Source organism: Protomyctophum bolini, assembly GCF_963924005.1.
Source record: "Protomyctophum bolini genome assembly, chromosome: 13".
In the NCBI taxonomy this organism is placed as follows: Eukaryota; Metazoa; Chordata; class Actinopteri; order Myctophiformes; family Myctophidae; genus Protomyctophum; species Protomyctophum bolini.
The window spans coordinates 11,988,444-12,012,469 of record NC_137874.1 but is presented as its reverse complement, the minus strand read 5'-3'; the positions used below and the strand labels follow the sequence as shown (position 1 = coordinate 12,012,469).

General features: G+C 42.8%; 1 protein-coding gene across 1 annotated transcript; it reads left to right on the top strand.

Moving 5' to 3' along the window:
* Positions 1-841: 841 nt before the first annotated feature.
* LOC308327299 (fibroblast growth factor 13-like) lies at positions 842-18,792 on the top strand (the record flags this gene model as incomplete). The annotated part of the gene is made up of 5 exons (XM_080780612.1): positions 842-1,049; positions 2,552-2,662; positions 7,059-7,162; positions 10,780-10,978; positions 18,599-18,792. The coding sequence occupies 5 exons, from the start codon at positions 842-844 to the stop codon at positions 18,736-18,738; spliced, it is 762 nt and encodes a 253-aa protein (XP_080636738.1). The 3' UTR covers positions 18,739-18,792.
* Positions 18,793-24,026: the final 5,234 nt, after the last annotated feature.

Here is a 24,026-nt window from a genome sequence, read left to right as displayed (position 1 = left end):
ATTCCCCCCCCCCCCCCCCCTCTCTCTCTCTCTCTCTCTCTCTCTCTCTCCCCCCCCCCCACTACAGTCACCATCATGCAGTGCTCACCACATCATCATAAACATCTGTATCAGTATACAGTCAGGCGAACATGTAAATATCATGCCACGTGTTTCGTGAGCGAGGAGGACTACAGGTTGCCCTGTGTAAACGAGACCCCCCCCCCCCCACCCCCTCACCACCGCCCACTATTCGGGTGGCGGACAGTCAGGGGCTGCAGCAGCTTATGAACGACACACAGCTGCATCATGATCGTAGCTTGACGCCGTTTCCATTGACAAACATTCCGGCCGCAGCTGCATTTCTGTCACGGACGGCGCGGTGCGTGGATCTGTGCAGCCTGACGCGCAAGCACTAGCAGCTGCAGAGATCAACCTCCACTTTAACGAATCTGTTGATCCAGTCGGTCATCACCACACATAAGCTACACCTCCCGCTCTCCCGGGACCAGAGCTGGGACAGAAAATTGGTTCGCTCCCGCGGGCGCTGGCTATGTGAGTTTTTTTTGTGTGTACGTGTGTGCCAAAGCCAGCGAGGCAATAAGGAACGACTCGAGGCAGCAGCAGGAATTCACGGATTTTGTTCAACCACTTTCACGAGGCGTCCGACCCCGGACAGCGAACCATGGAGGATTATTATTCATCTCGTCGGTCTTCTGGACAATTATCGTGGACATCTGCGACCGCGAGACTGCAGCAGCAGCGGCCAGTGAGTGATGCCCACTGAGCCGTACGTGGGTTTAGACACCCTCACCCAGCCTCGCACCCACATCACCCAGCAGCACCGTCCGGAGGACACATCATGTCTCGGGCAGCGGCTATCGCCAGCTCCCTCATACGGCAGAAGCGGCAGGCGAGAGAGCGCGAGAAGGCGAACGCCTGCCGAGGCACGAACAACAACAGCCCGAACAACACCAAAGGCACCAGCGAGAAGCCCAGCAAATTGAGCCTGTTCTCGCGCGTCAAGCTCTTCGGCCCGAGGAAGAAGCGGAAAAGAAAGCGACCGCCAGGTCTGGTGGAAGGGGGTGTGGGGGGAGGGGAAGGGGCTCTCCATCACTCACCATCAACACCACCAGTGCCACCACCAACATCCATCAACACCATCACCACCATCATCATCATCATCATCACCACCACCATAACCACCACCACCAGGTCTGTGCACATCAACATCATTATCATCACCATGTACTTATACCAGCATTAGGCCTATCATCATCGCAATGAACACCAGGTCTGGGGGGGGGGGGGGGGGGGGGGAGAAGAAAAGTCGAGAGAGTCAACATCACCTTCAGCCACTTCCGTACCATCACCATCATCATCATCACAATCATCTCCTTCGCCATCACCATTGCCTGCATGCATGTACACACAAATTGTTAGAATTCGTCACAGCTTCATCCCACTTTCAACGACAGCTGCCCCGGCTGAATGTAGATTAGTGTGAAAGACAATGACAAGAATCATGAAAACAGAAATATTGGTTATGTTCACATGCAAGGAATTTGATGACGGCATGCATGGCTGCTGTGCTGTTCCACACGCAACACTATAGCAGACATCACCTCTGAATCATCTGTTTTCCTAAAGGCATTACTGTCGCAGCAACACGTATTTCAGTGCTCTGAGCGTATGACCTGTGGCTGCTTGGAGATGTGACAGATACTGGCAGGTGTAAGTGATAACTCTTAGCTAAACCAATATCAGAGGAGATGAAGCGGCTAGCATTGTCAGTAAGCTGGCAATTTAGCTGTCAATTTATCCTTCATTGCTCTGTATCATGTTACGGGTGGGAGTGAGTTATGGGTGTATAGCAGCCAGCAGGCTTCCAAATGTCAGAAACACAAACAGCTGCTCTCCTCAGCCACTTCCTGCTCTCCTGCGGAGTGCTGGATTTGATCCATAACACCACATGACATGCAGTGAAAGGACACACATACTGCTCTCTCCTCTCAGCTTCAAACATCATTGGTCTCATGATTTTCCAAGCATCTGTGATATTTACAACACCTTGCGTTCTAAAGGATGGGTCTGAAAATAACCAGGGACCCCTCTCTCATCCAGACAATGAACCCTTTATCCTCCTTTCTTCAGGAAAAGGTTACAAAGCATCAAGACCAGAGCTCCAGCACTTGTTTCCCTAACAACACATATCCCGAGGCAGTGAGGGCCCTCAACTCCTCCTCCTCCTTATCAGTTCACACAATGAACTTAATTTAACCGCATGTTCCCTAGTGGGTTTTTTAATGCACCATGCACTTGTGTTTTATTTCTCTTGTTAGAGATTTTTTTATGTTTAGGCTGATGTGTATTTGTATTGTATCGTTTTATCTACCTTGAGTACACACAAAAAAACAAATTCATGTTTCATCGAAATGGTACTAAATTATTCAACCTTGAATCCTCTCCTGTCTACGTATAACTCATCTTGATTTTCCGTCTCTTCTGACTGCCTCTCTAATGTCCCTGCTTTTAACTGACTTCTCTCTCCTCTCCTCTCCTCTCCTCTCAGAGCCCCAGTTAAAGGGCATTGTGACCAGGCTATCCAGCCGTCAGGGATTCCAGCTGCAGATGCAGCCTGACGGAACCGTCGGCGGAACCAAGGATGAAGACAGTACCAGCGGTATGTCAAACCCTGGTACCTTAAACATGCCGCCCACACTTTTACTGTGCAGAATTTCAGTTAGCCCGTAACATTTTTAGGATATCCACATGACTTTGGTTGGGTTGTACGGCGCCCCAGGCACCCAGGCTCAACATACTGCCCTGCTTAAGTCTCTTTGAACAAGGCTCAGAATCCCCCACAATCTCGTATACCTCCAGTCCACATGAAGGTGGAGAATGTATACCTCTGCGGATTGACACAGTTTTTCTTATGTTTTTATTTAAATGTGGGGTTATCTTCTTTGCTTGCACTTGCATTTCTAGAAGTAGCCATTTTAGCTATGTTAATGTTTCTTTTTTGAATGTACGTAGACAGACCCTTTGCAGCACTAGATTTTAGCTACGGACGGCAGTGAGCTGAGCCAGGAGGTAGAGCGTACATTTGGGAACCGGTTCGATCGCCAGCTCATCCTCATTGAAGTGTCCTGGTGCAAGACACTGAACCCCAGCTACGGTTCAATAGTTTCTCTGTTTAGTTAAGATTGGTTAAATGCAAAGAGGACAAATTCTCGGTATGTGTAAATGTACTTGGCCCAACACCCCAAGAACAACTAAAGCAGACACAATTATTATTATTATTATTATTTATCATTAATTATCTCCTCCATTTTAGCTTGCATCAGACCTCCAGACAATAACTCCCTGAGTAAAAGAAATTTCTTCAATCCAATAAAGCACCCTGGACACAGCCACTGCCGGAGGGAAGTGTTTCACCATGCTTCAATTACAAGCTATGAGCTGTGACCCATGTAGGACAGCTTTTGAGAAGGAATAGAAGTTATTTGATAAGGTGTCTTCCTATTGTAAAACGCACACCCGTGAAGTGAGGGGCGCTCTTATCATCATGACGTAAAATAGACACTATGTCTATTTGCTCAGACACTATGACGTAAAATTCTCCATTCATTGTCAAAGGGAATTTAATGTTTGTGTTGTGTTTGTGAACATACACAAAAAGCTGGATATAGGAGGGGCTAGCACCCCTCAAAAATGTGATACAACTTATATATTGAAAACATATTTAACACTCTTTACAGTGAGGGGCCGGGCTGCAAATACAGTAATTACACAACAGACTGCTTCTTGTAGGTCGTTAACCCGAATGTCCTCCCTCGGATTTGTTTTTCATTTGGCAAGAGGTCAAGGCACTTCGGCAGGACATGTAATTACTGCTGGTCTAGCTGTTATTTTATTGAATGGCTACTCCATCACTGATGGGGATTACTTTCATATTCATGTACCATTTTATGTAGACAACGGAAATGTCATGCAACCCGGGGGAGTGATTAAGCATCACTCCAAATGGCACAACACATTCATCAAGAACAAATATGATAATTAATTAACCTTTGGACTGCTTTAGCCCAGCTGCCAAGAGTGTTTGCTTTGCAGAATATCAAAAGAGTGCATATTTGCATGCAATTGAAATTAAACGACAGAATAATGAATACATAGAAATCATTCCACAAGTGTGTGCGTATGCGTGCATAGTGCCTGCATGCCAGTCTGTGTGTGTGTGTGAGTCTGTGGAAAAACAGAATGTTATGCAATCACCCACACGATGAACATGTTATCGAACATCTTATCATGTTACTCCACCATGATATTCATACTGCCTTGAGTGGATTTGAAAGGATAATCCAATTCATTCTCCATCTAGCCAGTCATGACAGAGTACAAGGTGGACTAATTGAGTGTAACAGAACACATCTGCCTTCTCCACCAGAATCGTTACAGCTAAATATGTGCGATAGTGACTACATGCAATTCGTGATTAAACCAGGGGTTCTCAAACGTTTCGCATTTCAAAGATAACTCTGACAGTATACAAATGGAACCAAATGGACCCGTTAGAGACCATTTGGTGACTATTTTTATACTGTCAGAGAACCCCCTCAAAGAACCCTGACAGTCCCTGGACCCCACTTTGAGAGCATTAAACCTTAATTCACTACACAGTGCCTGCCTGGTATGTTAATATATGAAACTGATAGGCTTCTTTCTATACATTGATTGGATTTGATGGGTTACAGCTAAAAAAAACACAGCTCATCTGCTGAAAAAACCTAAGTGAGGTGCTGGAGTATAATGAAGAAAAAATAAAGGGAAGCAGAGTTTCCCTTTTTTTCCCCCCATTATGGGTTACAGCTACCTAAGACACATGGACGGGAAAAGCGCGATTCCATAGTTAACTGCGACTTTCTGTCACAATGAAATATGTCCTACACCTTTATGCAATGAAATGGAGTTTAAAACAGATCATAGTTTTGATCTAATTTGAATGGTGAATTCAGTGAATATATTTTTTATCCTCACTGGCACTGGATAAATTCCAAACAGTTTGCTACAGTATTTTGTAAATATCCTGTATTAATTAACACATTTGATCACGTTGACAGGTATACTCGTCCTGATTAATTCATTTAAGGTGAGACACCCCAGGTGAAATCATGATTTTTCATTTTTTTTTTTTTTTGCTATTTTGCTTCCTAAACATGTTTTCTTTCAAACTAAAGCAAAATACACATTAAAAATACAGATTTAGATGTTTAGTTGGATAGTTTATTTTAGCCAATGACAGCTCGTTTTTCGGGGTGAAAAGCCACCATCTCTATTTTCATGATTGGTTGTTGGTACAAAGGAAGTGACCATATTTGGATCAGACCACAGTCAGCTTGAGGTCCAGACCTTTCCAATGATATATGCCATTATATGTTGTTGCCAAGGTTTGGATGAGATATTTTGTCTCAAAATAGTGGCTTCAAATAAAACGTTTTGGAATTTTACAATACAAATCTTTAAAGGCCGTTTTCTCAAAATGAGTTTTCCTCATACTTGGGACAAAGAATCTCCACTTCAGTTGAACTGACATACACCAAACTTTCCAGTCTTATTCCTAACTATATTCCGCAGACATTTACACATGGATTTGTTGATATATCATTCACAGCCTGATTTACATCACATTTTATACCAAAAAAATGCCGAAAATTGGGTTTTTTATGCCTGTTGACACTATTTTCTGATTTGTGGAGTGATAATTAGAGATATCAAAAATCCCATGTGTAATTTTCTTTGTCTCTAATGTGTCAACAAAATGAAATGATAATTTTGAACCTGGCTTTATCCGATCTTCAGATTTATCGTCCCGAAATGTATGCAAATTAGCGCATATAATGCCTAATTTGCATATTTAAACATATAATTTCAGAAAACTTGTAATACAAAAAATCTTAGTTTTAATATAAGTAATCAACTGGAGAAGTTTCATTGTGATAGCTATTATTTAACTTTTTTTCCCTATTCACCTGGGGTGTCTCGCCTTAATGAATTAATTTGCGGGGCGCTTTTGACGAGTAGGCTTGTCTTGAGGCGTTTGATATAGCTATAATACTATTTTCCATTGTTTTAACAGCTCCGGTTGCTGTGCACTGTTGCTAGGGCCCCGCCCGCACCCTTTCTGTATGACCAACCACATTAGCTTCTGTTTTAGTCGCGGCCTTTGCACCTCATTTTAGCTCGCTAGCATTGATGCTATGCTTTAGCATCTAAGATGTAAGCCAAAAGCGGACGCGCGTCATAGTGGGATAGCCTGAAATCACCGGCACCCAAGCGCCATACCGCTTTCGTCCAGCAGGCGGCACTCATTTGTTAAAATTGGCGGGCGGACGGGCCTTTGCCATGTCACTCTGACTCAGACATAGGATAAGCAAACAAGATACTGTACTCTATAGGACCATCGACCATGTCACTGACTCAGACATAGGATAAACAAACAAGATACTGTACTCTATAGGACCATTGACCATGTCACTGACTCAGACATAGGATAAACAAACAAGATACTGTACTCTATAGGACCATCGACCACGTCACTCTGACTCAGACAAACCCGATACGCCCATATAGGCAGGAACCATTTGTGCATGGCTGTGTTTTCTGTAAAGAAGATAGTTTTGTTTTGATTTGCATTATTGTTGCTTTACTCTGCTAAATTGCTAATAAAAAGATACAGTGGGCCTAATCTGAATCTTACATCATATCATTTCTGACTTACATGTGATGTACCACTAAACCTTGACTTCACTGCGGGTCCTGAACAGCTTTGGAAGAAGACCTTTTCTGTGTTGAACTGTCACCACCTGTGCTACATTGATATTGATGATGCATTTTTCTCTTCGCCTCCCTGTGTGTTTGGTCTGCGTGCGCGTGTGTCTACACATGTGCGTGTGTTATGTTGTGGCTGTGCATGAGTGCACTTGTTGTGTTTGCTGTGCGTGTCCATGTTCTTTCCATGCTCCATGTTCATTCATGTGTGTGTGTGTGTGTGTGTGTGTGTGTGTGTGTGTGTGTAGCTGTGTTCAACCTGATCCCTGTGGGTCTGCGAGTGGTGGCCATCCAGGGCGTCCAGAACAAACTTTACCTGGCCATGAACAACGAGGGTTTTGTCTACACTTCTGTAGGTACACACACACACACACACACACACACACACACACACAGACACAAGTAGTACAGGCTTATACTGTTTAGTGTACACCCACCATCATCATCATCATCATCTACACTTTAAACATGGAGAGCTTTTGATTAGATTAGATTAGATTAGAAACAAAAATGTAAGTACTGCATGGGAGCTGGTTCCAGGCTTTAGTTTAGACATACTATTAATCCGACTGTCATTAGACCGACAACCTACCTAAAACCCCAACCTAACCCTAACCCTAACCTTAACAACCTACTTAAAACCCCAACCTAACCCTAACCTACCTAAAACCCCAACCTAACCCTAACCTACCTAAAACCCCAACCTAACCCTAACCCTAACCTACCTAAAACCCCAACCTAACCCTAACTGCAAGCACGGGAGCAGCGCATGTTCGACCACATGTCCGACTGTTGTTTCCGCATGTCGGTTCGTTGGTGTGTCTAATCTGCGTGTGCGTCACCGCCAATACTCAATAGGAGCTGATGGTGCTGTAAATTGAGACATGAAGGGGCGAAAATGTTTTTTTGTCTGGGAGAGGCTCAACAACATAGTCTTTTCATTATTTACCTGCACCTGAGATTTCTGTTATTGAAAGATTTTGAAAAGAAAATAATATGAAAATAAGCCACCGACCAATTAGCCCTTCGCTAAACCCCACCCACTCCACTCTGCGATTGCAAGCTGTCCTTCTCAGCCATTGAGATGCATATTAAATGACGCATATATTGAAATAATCAAACATTTAAGTAGCAAGAACTTCAAAATGTCTTGGACAAATGTGCATGACATTATTTCAATAAACTAGAAATACAAGGAAATATTAGAGGGAGAAACATGTAAGACTACAGTGATTACTAGTATTATTGCCATCACCTGGGTGTGTCGTGTAACTTTCCCGACGTTAAGCTGTGTATGTGTTCAACAACACAGCCATGCAAAAATAACACTGACAGCTAAGAGGTGACGAAAGCTTGCCATCCTTAGCAACGGTTGCTAAACTATTGGGATTGGCATTGGACAATCGATTCTGGGGTGGGGTTAGGGAAAAGCTAATTGACTTACTTGTATATTGATGGTTATTCGTTAACAAACGAGACATTGCGTTTTTCAGAAATAGAGATTGCACTGGTGACATGGCATGTAAGTTGGGCCATTGCTCAAACGACGCAGGTCCCCTTGGGATGTTTGTGTTGGACATGCTTTCTATTACCATCGTGGGAATCCATCGATTACCTTCATGCTTCAGCATAAGCCTCGTTGTCCAAGACCATTATTTTTGAGTAAATGGGGGGGAAAAAAGGAACCTGCGTTCCAATGGACCCAATGTAGTTATTATTTAGTCATAAGCTCTTGTTAATACTTTTCATTGATTAAATATTTATAAAACCCCCAGACAGACTTAACCACTTTCACTTTTGTTTCAACAATAGCTGAAATGGCCGATCTACAATGTAATGCATTTGTGGAGGAGGACATACCAGGTTTCTGCTCAACAGCAACGCTAAGCCCATAAGCCTGACTTCAAGACACTCATGGGGGATGACTGCTGTTGAAATGTGCATTAGTTCTCCTCTACCCTTAAATTCACTATCTCCAAAAATAAAATATACTTCCTCTGTGAATTGGGCAACATTGTTTTAAAATCATGAAAGTCTAAGTCTATCAAAAATTTAACAAACATCCAAAAACTTGAGTTTGTCATGAGTTCAGTACTGTCATTTATACAAAGGGATGGAAGCTCTTATCATCACCGCGCGTGCATGCATGCGCCGTGCGTGCACACACGCACACACACAGTTAACTGGCCAGACAAGATGGCGTAAGGCAAAGTGCATGCATTGTCTAGCCCTATACATCCTCTGGCAGGTGATTAGTTGTTGTTGTTGTTGTTATGCAGGGGCTGTTGGCTTCAGTCAGGATATTGATGTTCTTCAGTGTTGTTATCTGACACGCACGCATGCACACACGAACACATTCTCTCTCTCTCTCTCCCCCTCTCCATTTCTTTGCCCAACGGCGAATCTCGTTTAAGATCGTACACACACACACACACACACACACACACACACACACACACACACACACACACACACACACACACACAATGACCAACAAATCCTTCACATATAATTTGTACAGACAAGTGGATGACTGAACGAGAGAGAGAGAAAAAAAGAGAGACAGAGCAGTGCCACTCAATCATTTCCCCCCGGCAACCTGGGCAATGGTTTCTCTCGGCAGACTTGTTGGTATTCTGGGGAGGAAGCTTGTTGCCATGGAGATGCAGGAATAAGGAAATGCAAATGTCAGCGGTCCGAAGTTGGTGAGCTTCATTCTGTTATAGATGAACAGCCTGGTCTGGGGAGTCATTGAGTGAGGGGACAGATAGAGAGATGAATGGAGAAAGGATTGCATGGATCTATCAGAGCATACAGGTGCTGGAATCTCTTGGAAAGGCTTTAGCTGGAATGGCTTCTTTAAGTTAAGAATGTGTGTGAACAATTCTTAACAATAATAATAATAAATGCAAGGAACTAGGACCCCGAACCAGCGCAAAACGAAGATACATTCGTAAAAACAAGCATTCCTAAAATACGCTGTACAATGTACATGAAAGTATAGTCAGGCTTCGGAATTCGTTTTTGCAAGAATATGCTTGAATCTTTGTAGCTTCAATGAAGCTTATAGCAACAGTTGTGCTGGGTAATGGAAGGTGATTCATTTATAAACCCCAAGTCGTTTGCAGTAAAATGTTTCATTAATGTTGCATTAAGCTGCGGTTGACCGCAGTCATAAACAGTTCAACATACACAGCAAAACGTACACTTGTTCTAATGCAAGACGATGCATCCATCCTTTATCTACCACGCATCCAAAGTGGGGTCGTACAGATAGCTGTTACAGCATACTTTCTTCGGCCACATTAGCCCAGCTCTAACTGGGGCATCCTGCAGTGTTCCCAGGCAGGCAGATATAATCCCTCCACCTCGTCTTCTTCGGTCTGCCCTGTGTCTCTCCTTCTAGCTGGATGAGCCTGGAAGACCTCCCTCTGTGAGACGAGGGGGAGGCATCCTTACTAAATGCCAGGACCACCTCAGCTGGCACCTTTTATATGCAACAGAGTCTCTACACCGAGTCTGTCCCGGATGACTGAGCTTCTCACCTTATCCTAAAGTCGATGCCAGCCTCCCTCCCAACATAAAATAAATACAATACCGTGGTTAGACATGAGATACACTGATAAAACACTAAAAGTAGGAGAAATGGTAAAAGGATTATTAAAAAAAAGGCTTTCTCATTCAAGTATCTTATGAGAAGAGAATTAAAAGATGGTACAGAGTTTTCCGGTCTCAGTTTCAGATCTGAGAAAGATGGAGGCACGAAGGCACGTTTTGTATGCATGTAATTGTAAGAACAGCCACGTCCTCTCTCTCTCTCTCTCTCTCTCGCTCTCTCTCATTCTTGGCTACTCTCTTCCTTGGTTAACTCCCCTCATTTCTCTGTCTGTCTCTCTCCTACTTTCACTCGCCAACAAAACCCTACCTCCCCTTCCCACCCCCACTTCTCTCTCTCTCTTCTCCTTCCAGGAGCATTTCACCCCAGAGTGCAAGTTCAAGGAGTCTGTGTTTGAGAACTACTACGTGACCTACTCCTCCATGCTGTACCGACAGCAGGCCTCGGGTCGCGCCTGGTACCTGGGTCTCAACAAGGAAGGTGGAATCATGAAGGGAAATCACGTGAAGAAGAACAAAGCTTCCGCACACTTCATTCCCAAACCACTCAAAGGTGAAAATAATCTTGACTTGAATGGTAGAAAAAGGCAAACCGAAAACTGTTAGCTAAACAATTTGACAAGAGACACAAAATCCTTACCGTTCCCAATTTGTTGCTTTTTTTTTACCCCCCATTAAAAAAAAATATATATATTCAAATCCACCATGGTGGATTTGAACCCACGACCTCCGCGGTAGTGGGCAGTTACTTTACCACTGCATCACCCCAGTGCCTCAATTCCAATGTTTTTGATATATTTTTGATATGATATATATCTTTAGAAAATAATGTAACACTGCATGATACGAAGCATAAATGTGAAACTATGGAGCATGCATATTCCCAGTCAGTATAGCATCTTGACTGGATGTTATTGGATGTCTGCGGAAATGTACATTACAAAGACATCTACATAGAAAACTGTGTATACAGTTAAAATACAACTGTATACTTCTGCTAAGCTTCTCCTGGGGCCTTGACCGTTCACATGTAATTGGCCTGTTTGTGTGCGTGTCTGCGTGTGCACGTGTCTGTGTCTACGTGTACACGTGTCTGTGTGTGTGTGTGTGTGTGTGTGTGTGTGTGTGTGTGTGTCAGCGAGTGAGAAAAACAAAGGGGGACATGGGAGAGACAGGTAGAGATTTTGTTTAAGCTAGTTGTTTTTGCTAAATTTTACGTAATATACATTGATTTGATTGCAAAGTTGCAATGTGACACAAATCTGCTATTACTAATCTCTTTTATTCTATTTTAACAATACATTTCTTAGTTTTGTTTTATTTCACAATTATGTTTCGCATGCCATTAAAGCCTCATTGAGGGCAAAAGAGACACAGACAGAGAGAGAGAATAAGAGAGAATAAGACAGACAGACAGAGAATAAGAGAGACATCTGCTTGCAAGGAGGTTGGTCTTATACCATCAGCATAAAGAAGACCAACGTCATGGGACAAGATGTTGAAACTCCACTCTCCATCTACATTGACAATCAGACTCTGGAATGCGTTAACACCTAACATCTGCGAGAGCCGCCACAGTGATGGCCAGGCTGACACAAAGAGTATGGTCAAACAACCATCTATCTGCACGCACAAAACTCCAGGTCTACCAAGCCTGCGTCCTCAGCACCCTGACGTATGGCAGCGAGGCCTGGACCACGTACACCAGACATGAGAAACGGCTTAAGAGCTTCCACCTGCGTTGTCTATGCCACATCCTGGGAATCTCTTGGCAGGATAAAGTTCTGGAACGTGCTCACTCCACCAGCATGTTCACCATGCTGAGCCAGCGCCACCTCAGGTGGCTTGGCCATGTCCACAGGATGGACCCCAGCCGGCTCCCCAGAACCATCCTCTATCTATGGAGAACTGTCAACAGGCTCCACACCTCTTGGTCGCCCAGGCTTGCGCTTCAAGGACGTTTGCAAACGTGATATGAAGCAGGCAGGCATTGACCACAACCACAACATCTGGGAGGAAGCTGCAAAAGACCGTGGTGTTTGGAGGCAGACTGTTGCTGCAGGTGAAGAGACAGAAGAGGAAACTGCAGCCCCCACTCCTGTGCCAGTCCCCTCTCGTTTTGTCTGCGCCAACTGCACTAAAGACTGCCACTCCGGAGCAGGGCTGTCCAGCCACTGACGGACGGATACCTATGAATTTGAATTTTAAAAGCTCTTTATTAAAACCACATCTTTCCAATTCAGCTCATATTATTACAGCAACCAAACCATAGGACAGAGAGAGAGAGAGAGAGAGAGAGACAGCAAGAGGGAGAGAGAAAGACAGAGGCAGATAGAATGAGGTGAGGGAGAAAGAGAGAAAGCTCACAAGAGTTGTGAGATCGCTGTGTGGTGTGAGACACTGGCACGCAAGTAGATAAATAACACTATGAGAAAGAGTTCAGGAAGCCTCTCTGACTTACTTACTTCTTACTTATTCATAAATAGCCGATTTACAAGCTCCCATTGGTAGATCTGCTATTTGCAAAACATTTAGAAAAATATTTTTAATAATAATATTATTAATAATATAAGAAAAAACTTTTCCTGAAGAAACAGTGTGCAGGGCTCGTTGTGTTGGTAACCAGAATGTAAGAATGTTGCTAGTGTTAAGAATGTTGTGAAGTGTTGATAAGTATCAATAGTACATGTAAGGGTGTTGATAGTGTTAAGTATTGATACTATATCGATAGTGCGTTCCCAACTTCCCACCAAAAGATAAAATGTCGTTCTAGTCGCTTGAGTCGCTCCACTTCGGTCATCATTGAGCGGGAGGTTGGGAGCATCGCCTCAGTTGTTCCATGCAAGGTGCATGTAATCACGTCGCTCAAATAAATATTTTATCTTTTGGTGGAAACGCATCTTAAGATTGATAGTGTTAAGTATTGATAGTGTTAAGTATTGATAGTGTTAAGTATTAGTAGTGTTGGTAGTTTTAAGTATTGTTATTTTAAGAGTGTTGATAGTGTTAAGTATATTGATAGTGTTAAAGCTGCACTATGTAACTTTACTGTTCTATCCCGGATTTGAACCCGGGTCCCCAGTTTTTCATTTACCACTGAGCTGATGGAGCCTGTCTGCTTGCTCAGGGGAGAAATTTAAATTTGTGTCAAAACAGAAACAGAATCGTGTCAAAGGTCATCTCAAACCAGACACAGGATCTAAATTTATATAAGAGTATCTATCAATTGCTCAGCTTAGATAATTACATCTTAGCATTCAGCAGATTTGTTGTTACATCTTGATATATAGAATATATATGGACGGTAAAGATTCATGGTGTATAGACTTTACAAAAATGTGTGAACATTTTTATGATTTCATCTGGCTCCACTGTTGGCTAAATGGCATTTTGGTGTCTAAAAGTTAAACATCTAAAAAAATATACATCACAAATACAAATAAACATTTTACAGTTGGAACAGAGTTTCTAGCTAAAAGTATGAAGGTAGATAGGTGTCCAAAAATGGGCGAAATACAGGAAAATAAATAATAAAAAAATAGTGAAGGATAACGTGGCCACAATAATCTCATAATTAAAAGTAACAGAAGTATTTTGTAAATTATAGGAGTTGAGATGCTGAATTCAAAGGCTGTCTCTTAGAACAGTGGTTCGTACAGCTTTACTTCAGTGTTGCCAACTCTCGCGAGAAAAATAAGAAACCTCACCTCCAAAGATTAGCCCAAAACAAGAAGCCTTAACTTGAAAAATGAATAGAGAGCCATCTAGAGCCCGAAAGCTGTGCTAGCAACCGTTTCCTTTCACTAGCACTGATTCATTTGAATATATTGGCGTATCTGAAGTGGGTGAAATTATGTTTTCCGTGCACGCTCCATCATGTTTTCGTGAGAACGCTAGAGATAGAGCAAGAGCAGCTGAGAAGAAAATGGAGGATAGAAACAAGTCAAGCAATCAACAAAAAGTAGTGTGAAGTTCATGAGACCAGTGTAACAAGTACGGGTCATAGGGACATAGGGACATGCGTCCGGGCAGTTCGGTTTCCCAAACCATGTAGGGACACGGCCTGACGGGACACTTTCGATGGAGCTATTGTAGAAGAGCTCGAGGATGCAGGGTACTAAACTAGACTCCAAACGTCTTCAGACAACGGATCCAGTACAGCCGGTGCAGAGCCTTTTTTCACCACGCGCGTGGTGTGCGTGCCTCGCTTGAGAATGAGATCCTCATCAATGTGTAGTACGCACCACGCAGAACCAGGGACGTGTGTTTTCAAAATGGAGTTTGAAGTTCACTGGGCTTATAAAGGAGGGTGGATCTGTTAAAAATATATATATATTTATTATCTAAATATTGAATCAAGCAAAAACCCAAATAGGCGTTCAAATGACCCTAGAAGTGTTAGTGTGAATTACCCCTTTAACCAGAAGCCAGATGAAAATCATTTGACTCAAATGACTTGACTGGATCAACAACTTTCAAAAGTTTAAGGTAAGCTGCTAGCATACATTATGTATTTCTAAATTGTTTGTAGGCTACATTGTATTGTATTAGTATTACAAGAATATAAGATTATAATTCTATGGATTAAGCTAATTAATGTATTAGTTTACCTGGAGCTCCTTAAGGAACAACTGTAACGTTTGTTTTTGCAAATTAACTGATGACAGAATTTGCATTAATCAGTTACATGTCTCCAGAGTTGTCAAATGTTTTTTTTTTAAGAAGAAAACAATTGCTCAGTATGTATTGAGTTTACACTTCCTCTTTTCTATCTTCGTGTTAATGCAAACATGTCCTGTTTTATTTCAGAAATATGGATAGCTCCAATTGTGGAATGTACCTACAGTGAGTACAATTACTCAAGTACTGTATTTAAGTAAAATTAAGGTATTACTTTACTTACTTATTTTTCGATACTTATACTCCTACTCTACTACATCTCATCTTTACATAAAATCTGAGTATTTCTTCTATCACTGAACAAATCAAATCACACATCACACATAACAAAAACAAAACTATGACTATAGGATTCTTAAAACGGTTTAACTTTTTAACAAGATTGAGCTAACTTGTTTGGCCCTCCTTTTGGAGAGGCCGGCCATTTGAAAGCCCCTCACAACAACCAACTTGTGCCCTAGGCTGCCAAAGATATAAACAAAAAAAGAACACAAACATGCACGCATACACACGCACGCACACACACACACACACACAGAGAACCAACTATACATAGATAAACATACTATCATACTATATTTTTCTTGTATTTTAGCAACCTGCAAGACGTTTTGTGAGTCGACGTGTAGTAATCGTATCTTGGCGGAGTTGGCTCAACTGGAAAAGGAGAGCGAAAACATCACGGAGATCACAGCGACTATGCAGTGTCAACAGAAGACAACACGGGTAAGTTATGTAATCGTTTGTAAATGTAAAACAGATTATTTTATCTTCCATTTTTTGTGATCCTATTTCAGTGGATGATTTCTGTGGGTTCTATATTTGACAGTTGCCGGAGACCAAGGTTGAAGCTGTGAGGACAGACAAAAGCGCTTTGCAGCCAACCACAACCGCACAGCTACGTTCTGATAGGGAGGACAGTGACAAAGACGGAAAGGCTGCATGGGTCATTAGACCACCTCCATCAGAAAGGAGTACGGAGGTTTCTGCTTCGTGCCAGAAGCACCGGAGGAGGAAAGAAACGGTCCCTCGTTCCAGCCATCACCGGCCTGTTCACCAAAACACACTGCGTCAGGGAGATGTATTTTTTAAGCTGTCCCCTTTTTTGAGGGTATTTTTTTGGGGGGCGCTAATTGTTATGGTTGGCGCATTTTTGTAGCTACGGTATAGGCAGCTGGTCGGTTGTCTATTTTTTTATAAAATATCAGGTGCTACTGCTACTCTTATTTTGTTTTATATTGAGGGTTGCATTCCATTAAACTTCCAGCTCGCCTCTCAGTGCGTCTGTGACACATCCTATGGTATAAAACGTCTGTCCTCGCCTTCTTCACGTATCCTTGATTCAGGGCATTTCATTACAGGTGAACAACATTCAGGAAACATCTGTGAAAATAGCAGATCTACAAGCTCACAACATGTCTCACATTGCAACACATAATAGCTCACAGCCAATCCACAAGTTGTGAGCACTGTGGGTCGGCTATTTTCAGCGAAAATATCCCTCATGTAAATGAGGGGGCTAGTATAGAACCCTGGTGGACTACGAATCAGGTATAGGGAATAATTGCGGTTCATTTATATTGTATAGTTTTTATTAATATATGTTTAGTTGCTACGTTTTTTATCAATAAACATATGACTGAGGTTTCTGCCTACTTGTTTTGCTGTGTGGGATGGTGTGTGTGTGTGTGTGCGTGCGTGCGTGCGTGCATGTATGTGTGTGCGTGTGTGTGTGCGGTCAGGGGTTGGTGGGGCTGATGAATCACATCTAGCTTTGTGCATGACTGCTGTATGTGTGTATTGTTATAGTAAATAACCAAAACATTACAAGTATGATGATATATGCATCTAATATTTTTTGTTGTTTTGGCTTGTTTTGCAAGGTTAAGTTTGTATGTGGGTGGGCTAGTACATCTTAACTCTATGTGACACACAAACTCCCAAAAGTATGCTTGATGTACAGTAGACTACGCGTACATGTTGAATACATCAGTGGTTCTCAAAGTGCGGTCTGGGGACACCCAAGTGGTCCTTGAGGTGGTTTCAGGGGTCCCCAGCTAAAGCATTGGTAGTTGGGAAGCAAATGGACCTTACAGCGCTGTAACTCTGAGTTACGGGAGTCCGTGGCCTAACGTATAGCAAACTGGGGGTCCTTGAAATCAAAACGTTTGAGAACCAACCAACAATCAGAGCCATAAAATGTATGTCTGAGTTTTGTTAAAGAAATAAAGGTCCTGTAATTATTTATACTTTAACCAAACTGTATTGCAGACCAAAAGGAAAACGCAAAACTGTTTATTTTGAAATTGAATTACAATATCTTTATCCGACGTAAACTTGATCAAACAAAATAATTAAATTCAAATGAACGATCAAGATTTAAAAATACAAACGTTAATGTTCAAACTCCTTCTTAAGTCCTGCAACGCAAAGTCCTTTAAATGTCTCCGATGAGTCGTAAAGTTGTAGATCTATTTTCCAAAAATCAAGTAATCCATAAAGTCATCCAATAAAAAGGCAATGCATTGCTCAAAAAGGGGAAGAAAGGTATATTCCTCACTCAACCTTCAAGTCAGGAGGCCACAGCAGGAAACCCTTCAATGTTCCTTGACCAACCTTTTCTTCTTCCAGTTTTCCGAACCCACTACTCTGTGGTTCATCAATTTCTGTAGAGTCTCTTTGACAAACCACCACCTGGGCTGCCTCGCTTCCTGTGCTTTTATAGATGTTCCTGGTATCTATTGCTAACATGCTTTTCCCCACAGCTCCCCCTATGATCAAACCTTAACAGAAAATGCATTACATTATTAAACTACACTAAACAGAACATTCCATTCTGCACACTACATTTCTGGGTTAAATTCAACCATAATTTAACCAATATATTCCCTTGTTATCACCCAGTATGTTATGTTTAATTTTCTTTCAATACTCATACCAGGACAGGAAATAAGTTTCTTCACACATGTATGGCCAACCACCACTTGGAATACATGAGTGTAATCATTGTCTCCTTCCATGCTCTGTAAAAGGAGTCTCCAGTGACCCTATTCATGCCAAGGAGACCTGACCAAGCGTCCAGACTTATAGCATGTTATGTAGACAGCACTATAATTGCATTGTATGTAGTCATAGCACGTCATAGTACATTATGTATACTAGCATAGTAGTATATATGTATAGTTTACATGTATAGTTTCATTATATAGATATTCCACTGTTACTTTCTTAGCTAACGCATGTTTCATGATAAATGCTTTTTATGTGATGTATTCCCATGCTTGTTTTGTTCTTGCTTAATGTAAGTCGCTCTGGATTAAGAGCGTCTGCTAAATGCCTAAATTGTAAATTGTCCATAGTATGCAACGTGTACTAGGGAGTGAGGCTGTGTTGCAGTTTCTACAATCATTTACATTATTTTAACAGTCTGTTATTCTTGTCTTGTGTGTGTGTGTGTGTGTGTGTGTGTGTGTGTGTGTGTGTGTGTGTGTAGTGGCTATGTACAGAGAGCCGTCCCTCCATGAGTTGACAGAGTTCTCCCGGTCGGGCAGCGGGACCCCCACCAAGAGCCGCAGCCAGTCGGCTCTGAACAACGGAGCAGGGAAGATCCCTAGTAACAATGACTCCTCCTAGCAACCCCCACCCCCCAACACACACACACACACACACACACACACACACTGTACATGTGCATGATCACACACATGCAAACATGCACATGTGCGGTATACACACTTACAGTATACACACATACACACACGAGTACACTTGAACAAACATGTACAGACACATTATGCACATACACTAGCACAAACATACACGTGTGTACACTTGCCCTACCACACACAAGCGCATGTGCGCACGCGCGCACGCACGCACGCACCCACCCACACTACACACTACACACACAGATCTCAGGCAGACATGCCATCAGGCTACTGAGGAGCAGGAGGAAAGAGGAAGAGGAGGAGGAAGGAGATCCCTTACGGACCCCACTGTGATGGACTGTGATGTAAATAAACAGAAAAACAACAAAATAAGGACAATCAATCCATCTGGAATCCGCTACTCTGGCCTGCAGAAGGATCAGGAGCCATGGATCGGAGATCCACTGCTCTCCCCTTAACCTTGACTGTTGTTCCAGACACTGTATCATAGCCTAACCTCTGAGGGACAAAGACTGATGACAAAGACCGTGAAGAAATGATGGCAGAGAGAGAGAGAGAGAATCGGAGACAAATACCTGTAGCTAGGGAAAGTCCGAGAGATACAGACTGAGAGAGAATTAGTCAAGCACATAGGCATTGGGCATTTACATAGACATTTACATAGGGTGGCAGTGGCTTAGGAGGTACTAGCCATAGACATACAGAAAGGTAGACGCCTCCTTCAGCTCTGGGGCATATGTGGAAAAGTGAGGACAAGCTTCTGTGTTGGTGCCAAGGAACGTAATGAAAGGAAGGGACGTGAGTCACGTGACTGGACGCCTCCATGACGCTCATGTCCGTATAACTCTATGGCTCATGTCCGGCGCACCTGGATACAGGTCACTCCAATGAATTGCAGCGGTGAATGAGGCGCCTAGCTTTCTATGTCTATGGTACTATAGTGGCCATCTGGGAACCAGAAAGGTTCCTGGTTTGGATCTCTGCCCCCTCCTGGCTGTGTCGAAGAGTCCTAGAGCAAGACACTGAACCCCTGACTGCTCCCGATGAGCAGCTTGGTGCCTTGGATGGTTTCCTCTGCCATCGGTGTGAAAACTGTGAATGTGTGCATGAGTGGGTGAATTTTAAATGCTGTGGAGAACGGCGCTATAGAAATGCAGACCATTTACACATGATGGGTCAGACTGCGAGACAGACAGACAGACCACCAGACAGACAGTCAGAGGGACTACATGGACAGACGGACAGACAGACAGACAGACAGACAGACAGACAGACAGACAGACAGACAGACAGAACCAAAGAGATGAACGTAAAGAGGAAACAGTCATCAGTCTGAAACAAGTGAATAAAGACAGAAAGACAGAAAGAAAGAAAGAAAGAAAGAAAATGAAGGAAGAGAGAGAACTTTTATCTATTCTATGGAATGCTGTGTTTACATAGAGGGTTAAGTCATATTTTTCGGAAACGATGACCTTGTACTTGCGGCTGGAAGTGCGGCTGTGTGCGTGTGGTCGATTGCATGTACTGTATATACAGTAGATGAGGTGTGTGTATGGTGTGTAGTGTGTGTGTGTGTGTGTGTGTGTGCGTGCAAGGTGATACGGGTTAGATATGGGGTTGTGTACACTACACTGGGAGGGTGGGTGGGTGTATATTTGATCTTTTTAAGATCCGTTGTATATCAGATTAAAACCAGAGGGCTCTGGCAGGCGTAACTGTATATTCTTCCTTCCATGTTTACTTAGGCTACTTCCATGCTGCACACATGCCGCAGCCACACACACACACACACCACACAACACACGAAAATAGACACTGCTGTTTCTTATTAGTCTTTCCTTTGTTGCTGTTGTCATTGTTGTCGTTTGTTTGTTTGTTTGTTTGTTGTTGCATGGACGCTTGAGGACCCTCTTGCTCAGTAGCAAGCATGCTCAACAGGGTCTGTCTTTTCTTGGGGTCGTATCGTGTTCCTTGACCTACTGAACACTAGTGATAGCCAATAGTGTCCGTTACCAGAACACTAGTGAACTGACACCAGGGACATTTCAGTGGACCAATGCTAGTGGACCAGAACCGCTGGAGGAACAACACAGATTCACTTAACATTTTGGTTCCTGCCGTGGACAAAAAACTAGAAATGCACTAAATAAAACCTACTCTTTCTAAGGACATTCAAATTGTCTCCTCTGTTCTCTTCTTGTCGCTGAATGAGTGAGACCTTCTTCGTCTGTTGTCTGAAACCGAGTACTCTCCCGAAATGTTTTTGACTGTATGCGGAAGGCCTATTTTAACAATAGACAATGACAATTTGAAGACAAACGAGTCAATGACAAAATGAGAAAGGGGTGCACCGCGTAGTGCCTATTTATCTCGGGCCAGATGGCAGAGTATGACATTGCAGGCACTATAGGCATAGGCTGTGTTGATGATGTGTTTTTAGATCAGCTTGTTGTAATGTTGGAACTTGGGAGCATAAAGCTGATGGTGGCCTGTGACGGTATAGCATTGCGAAATGAGCTCAAAGAGCCACACAGTGGAGGAATAAAGGCAGCGGTTTGTGCAGCGCTGGGTGGCAGAAAATTACATTATTATGCATCTACTGTAACAAAGTTACATAACACTCTCCTTCACAGCACGATCAAGTAACCAGAGGCACGCCTGATGCAGTCACTTTAAACTGCGTCTCTCTCTCCCTCTCCGTGTCCAGTGCGATGCACGCTCATTGTCACATGACTCCTGAGAACTGTACTGTACCTAATTTGGTGAATATTGTTCCCGCTGTTGGCTCTGTGTTGTTTAGAGGAGCATAACCCTAACCAGCATGAATGAAAATCATACAGAATAATGGCAACCGGATATGGATTCGGGAATATGAATTAATGTAATCATACACACACTCACACATACAGTATGCATGCACTCTAAATACACATAAATATTTGTGCATGCATGCATGCACGCACAGTGGGTAATGATGAAATGTGTGAAACGTACTGTACGGTGGTTAACACTACAGTATAAGACACCAACCTTTACACAGATGTTCGAGCATGCTATGATTTTTCATACAAGTATACCGTACCAGAATTCTTCATCTATACACGATGGAATGCAGTGATTCCTCATGCTTGTAATTTTCCTGCCAGGTGGCGAGGAAAGCAGAGTGTGTCATGTGTCATCCGCTCTCTCCCCTCTTCCTCGCTCTCTCTCTCTCTCTTGCATTCCTACCTTCTTGCCACTCATTTGTGTTTCAGGTCACAAAGCCTCCATGACTATGTCTTTTATTAGTACCGGTATGCGTCCTTCCGTCCATTCATTGCTCTAGGTCACCTTCTTGGACAGCCGCTCCTGAAGAACGAGGACACCGGAGGACACGCGGGGACAAACTTCAGTCTCTGTAACTTTCCCTCACACACTCAGAGGCAATGATAAGCAGTCACACTGCAAGGTTCCACATGCTGTCGCCTGGCTCATTGCCATGATCACAATGGATAGTTCAGAAGTCATTCGGCTATAAGTACAACTATGTGTTCATAATTATTGATTGGTCTTGATCTTGACCTTTGACCACCAAATTGTACTCCCCACGATCAGATATTAACCCATTTAGACCTGAGGCCGATTCTACAAATGCCTTCTAGATCAGTAGTTAAGATCTTTCCAAAATGTAAAAGAAAAAAAAAATGCACTCGTGCAAACCGAGCTGTGCAACTACAATGTTATTGTTACTGTGTGTGTGTGTGTGTGTGTGTGTGTGTGTGTGTGTGTGTGTGTGTGTGTGTGTGTGTGTGTGTGTCATGACCCCAATCAGTATGCTGCAAGGGTCAAAGGTCATACTCTAAACAGACAGACAGACTGGCACAGGGACACACAGCCATTTAAAGGAGCGACGTGCACCGCTCGAAAATAGGGTCGGTGTTTTGGGTTGGGTGTCGGACTAATGCCTGTCGGACTGTTGGTATACTGTATATGTCGGACCAAACACATGCCCCCTCAATGGTGAACCTACTGTAATGAGGATGTCTGCGTGTATCTGTTGTACTGTGAAAGTCAATGTCAGCAACGATGATTTGACGATGATATGAGTGACAGACTGACATACATACATACTGCACAAATACTGTACATACACACACACACACACACACACACACACACACACACACACACAAGCAACATCATCATCTCCGATCGGAGATCATGCATTCGCCCTGTGTGTACTGTAGTGTACAGTATGTGTGTCTTAGTTTGCACAGCTATAATCTTGCAAGCCCCCCCAAGGGGACTACAGACAAGCCCCCCCAAGGGGACTACAGACAAGCCCCCCCAAGGGGACTACAGACAAGCCCCCCCAAGGGGACTACAGACAAGTTCGGGGGGCGCTGGAAGCAAATGTTATTTAAAGTGGGGCACTGGGATGCCCGGCCGGTGCTGTCACATGACAACATAACCCAAGCACCTGTGAGTGTGTGTGTGTGTGTGTGTGTGTGTGTGTGCACACACACTGGACACAGAGACAGTGTTTGAGATTTGAGTTTGATGTTAAACAGTGAAATTATTATTACAGTATCTGTATATCGCCCCTTTCTAGTGCCCCTTTCTAGTTACAGTTGTCTAATTAAACTATCATAAGCTCATATATTAAATACATCGGTGTCTAATTAGAGCATCATTTGGTATAATAGGTCCAACAATACCATATTTCCCATCTGATATGGAATTGTATTTGATTTCTAATTAGACCCTGCAAAAATCTTGGTTTCTAAATATAGAGTATAATTTGGTATAAAAGTAAATTGCAAGGACCTTTATATTATATATTTTTGGGTATAATAATTTCTTCTTCATGAAGATCCAGCATGATCAAATATTATTAGTGTGACCTGAACCTGGATACTGTAGCTATGTGCATGCACTACGTCTCTTGTCTAATTAAGGCTATAACTGTGGTTTGTTTGTTTACTGTATAATAAAGAACATCATTATTTCTAGTTTGTCTAATGTGATCAAAAGGTACAGCTGGTGCTAGTGTCCAGTAAAATAAAGCATGAATAAATAAATAAAAATGTCATACCATGGCAAGAGTGAGCATAACATCAAGGCACAAAGAAGTGGTTAATATACGTCAGCATGTCTCTCACAAAGCAGAAGAAATGTGGCAACAATATCAGTGACAGAATATTATCAAGAAATTGTGCCTTGTTTTGCGTTTCTCAGTGATATTGTAGATGTGTACGTTTTCCACCTCTGCAG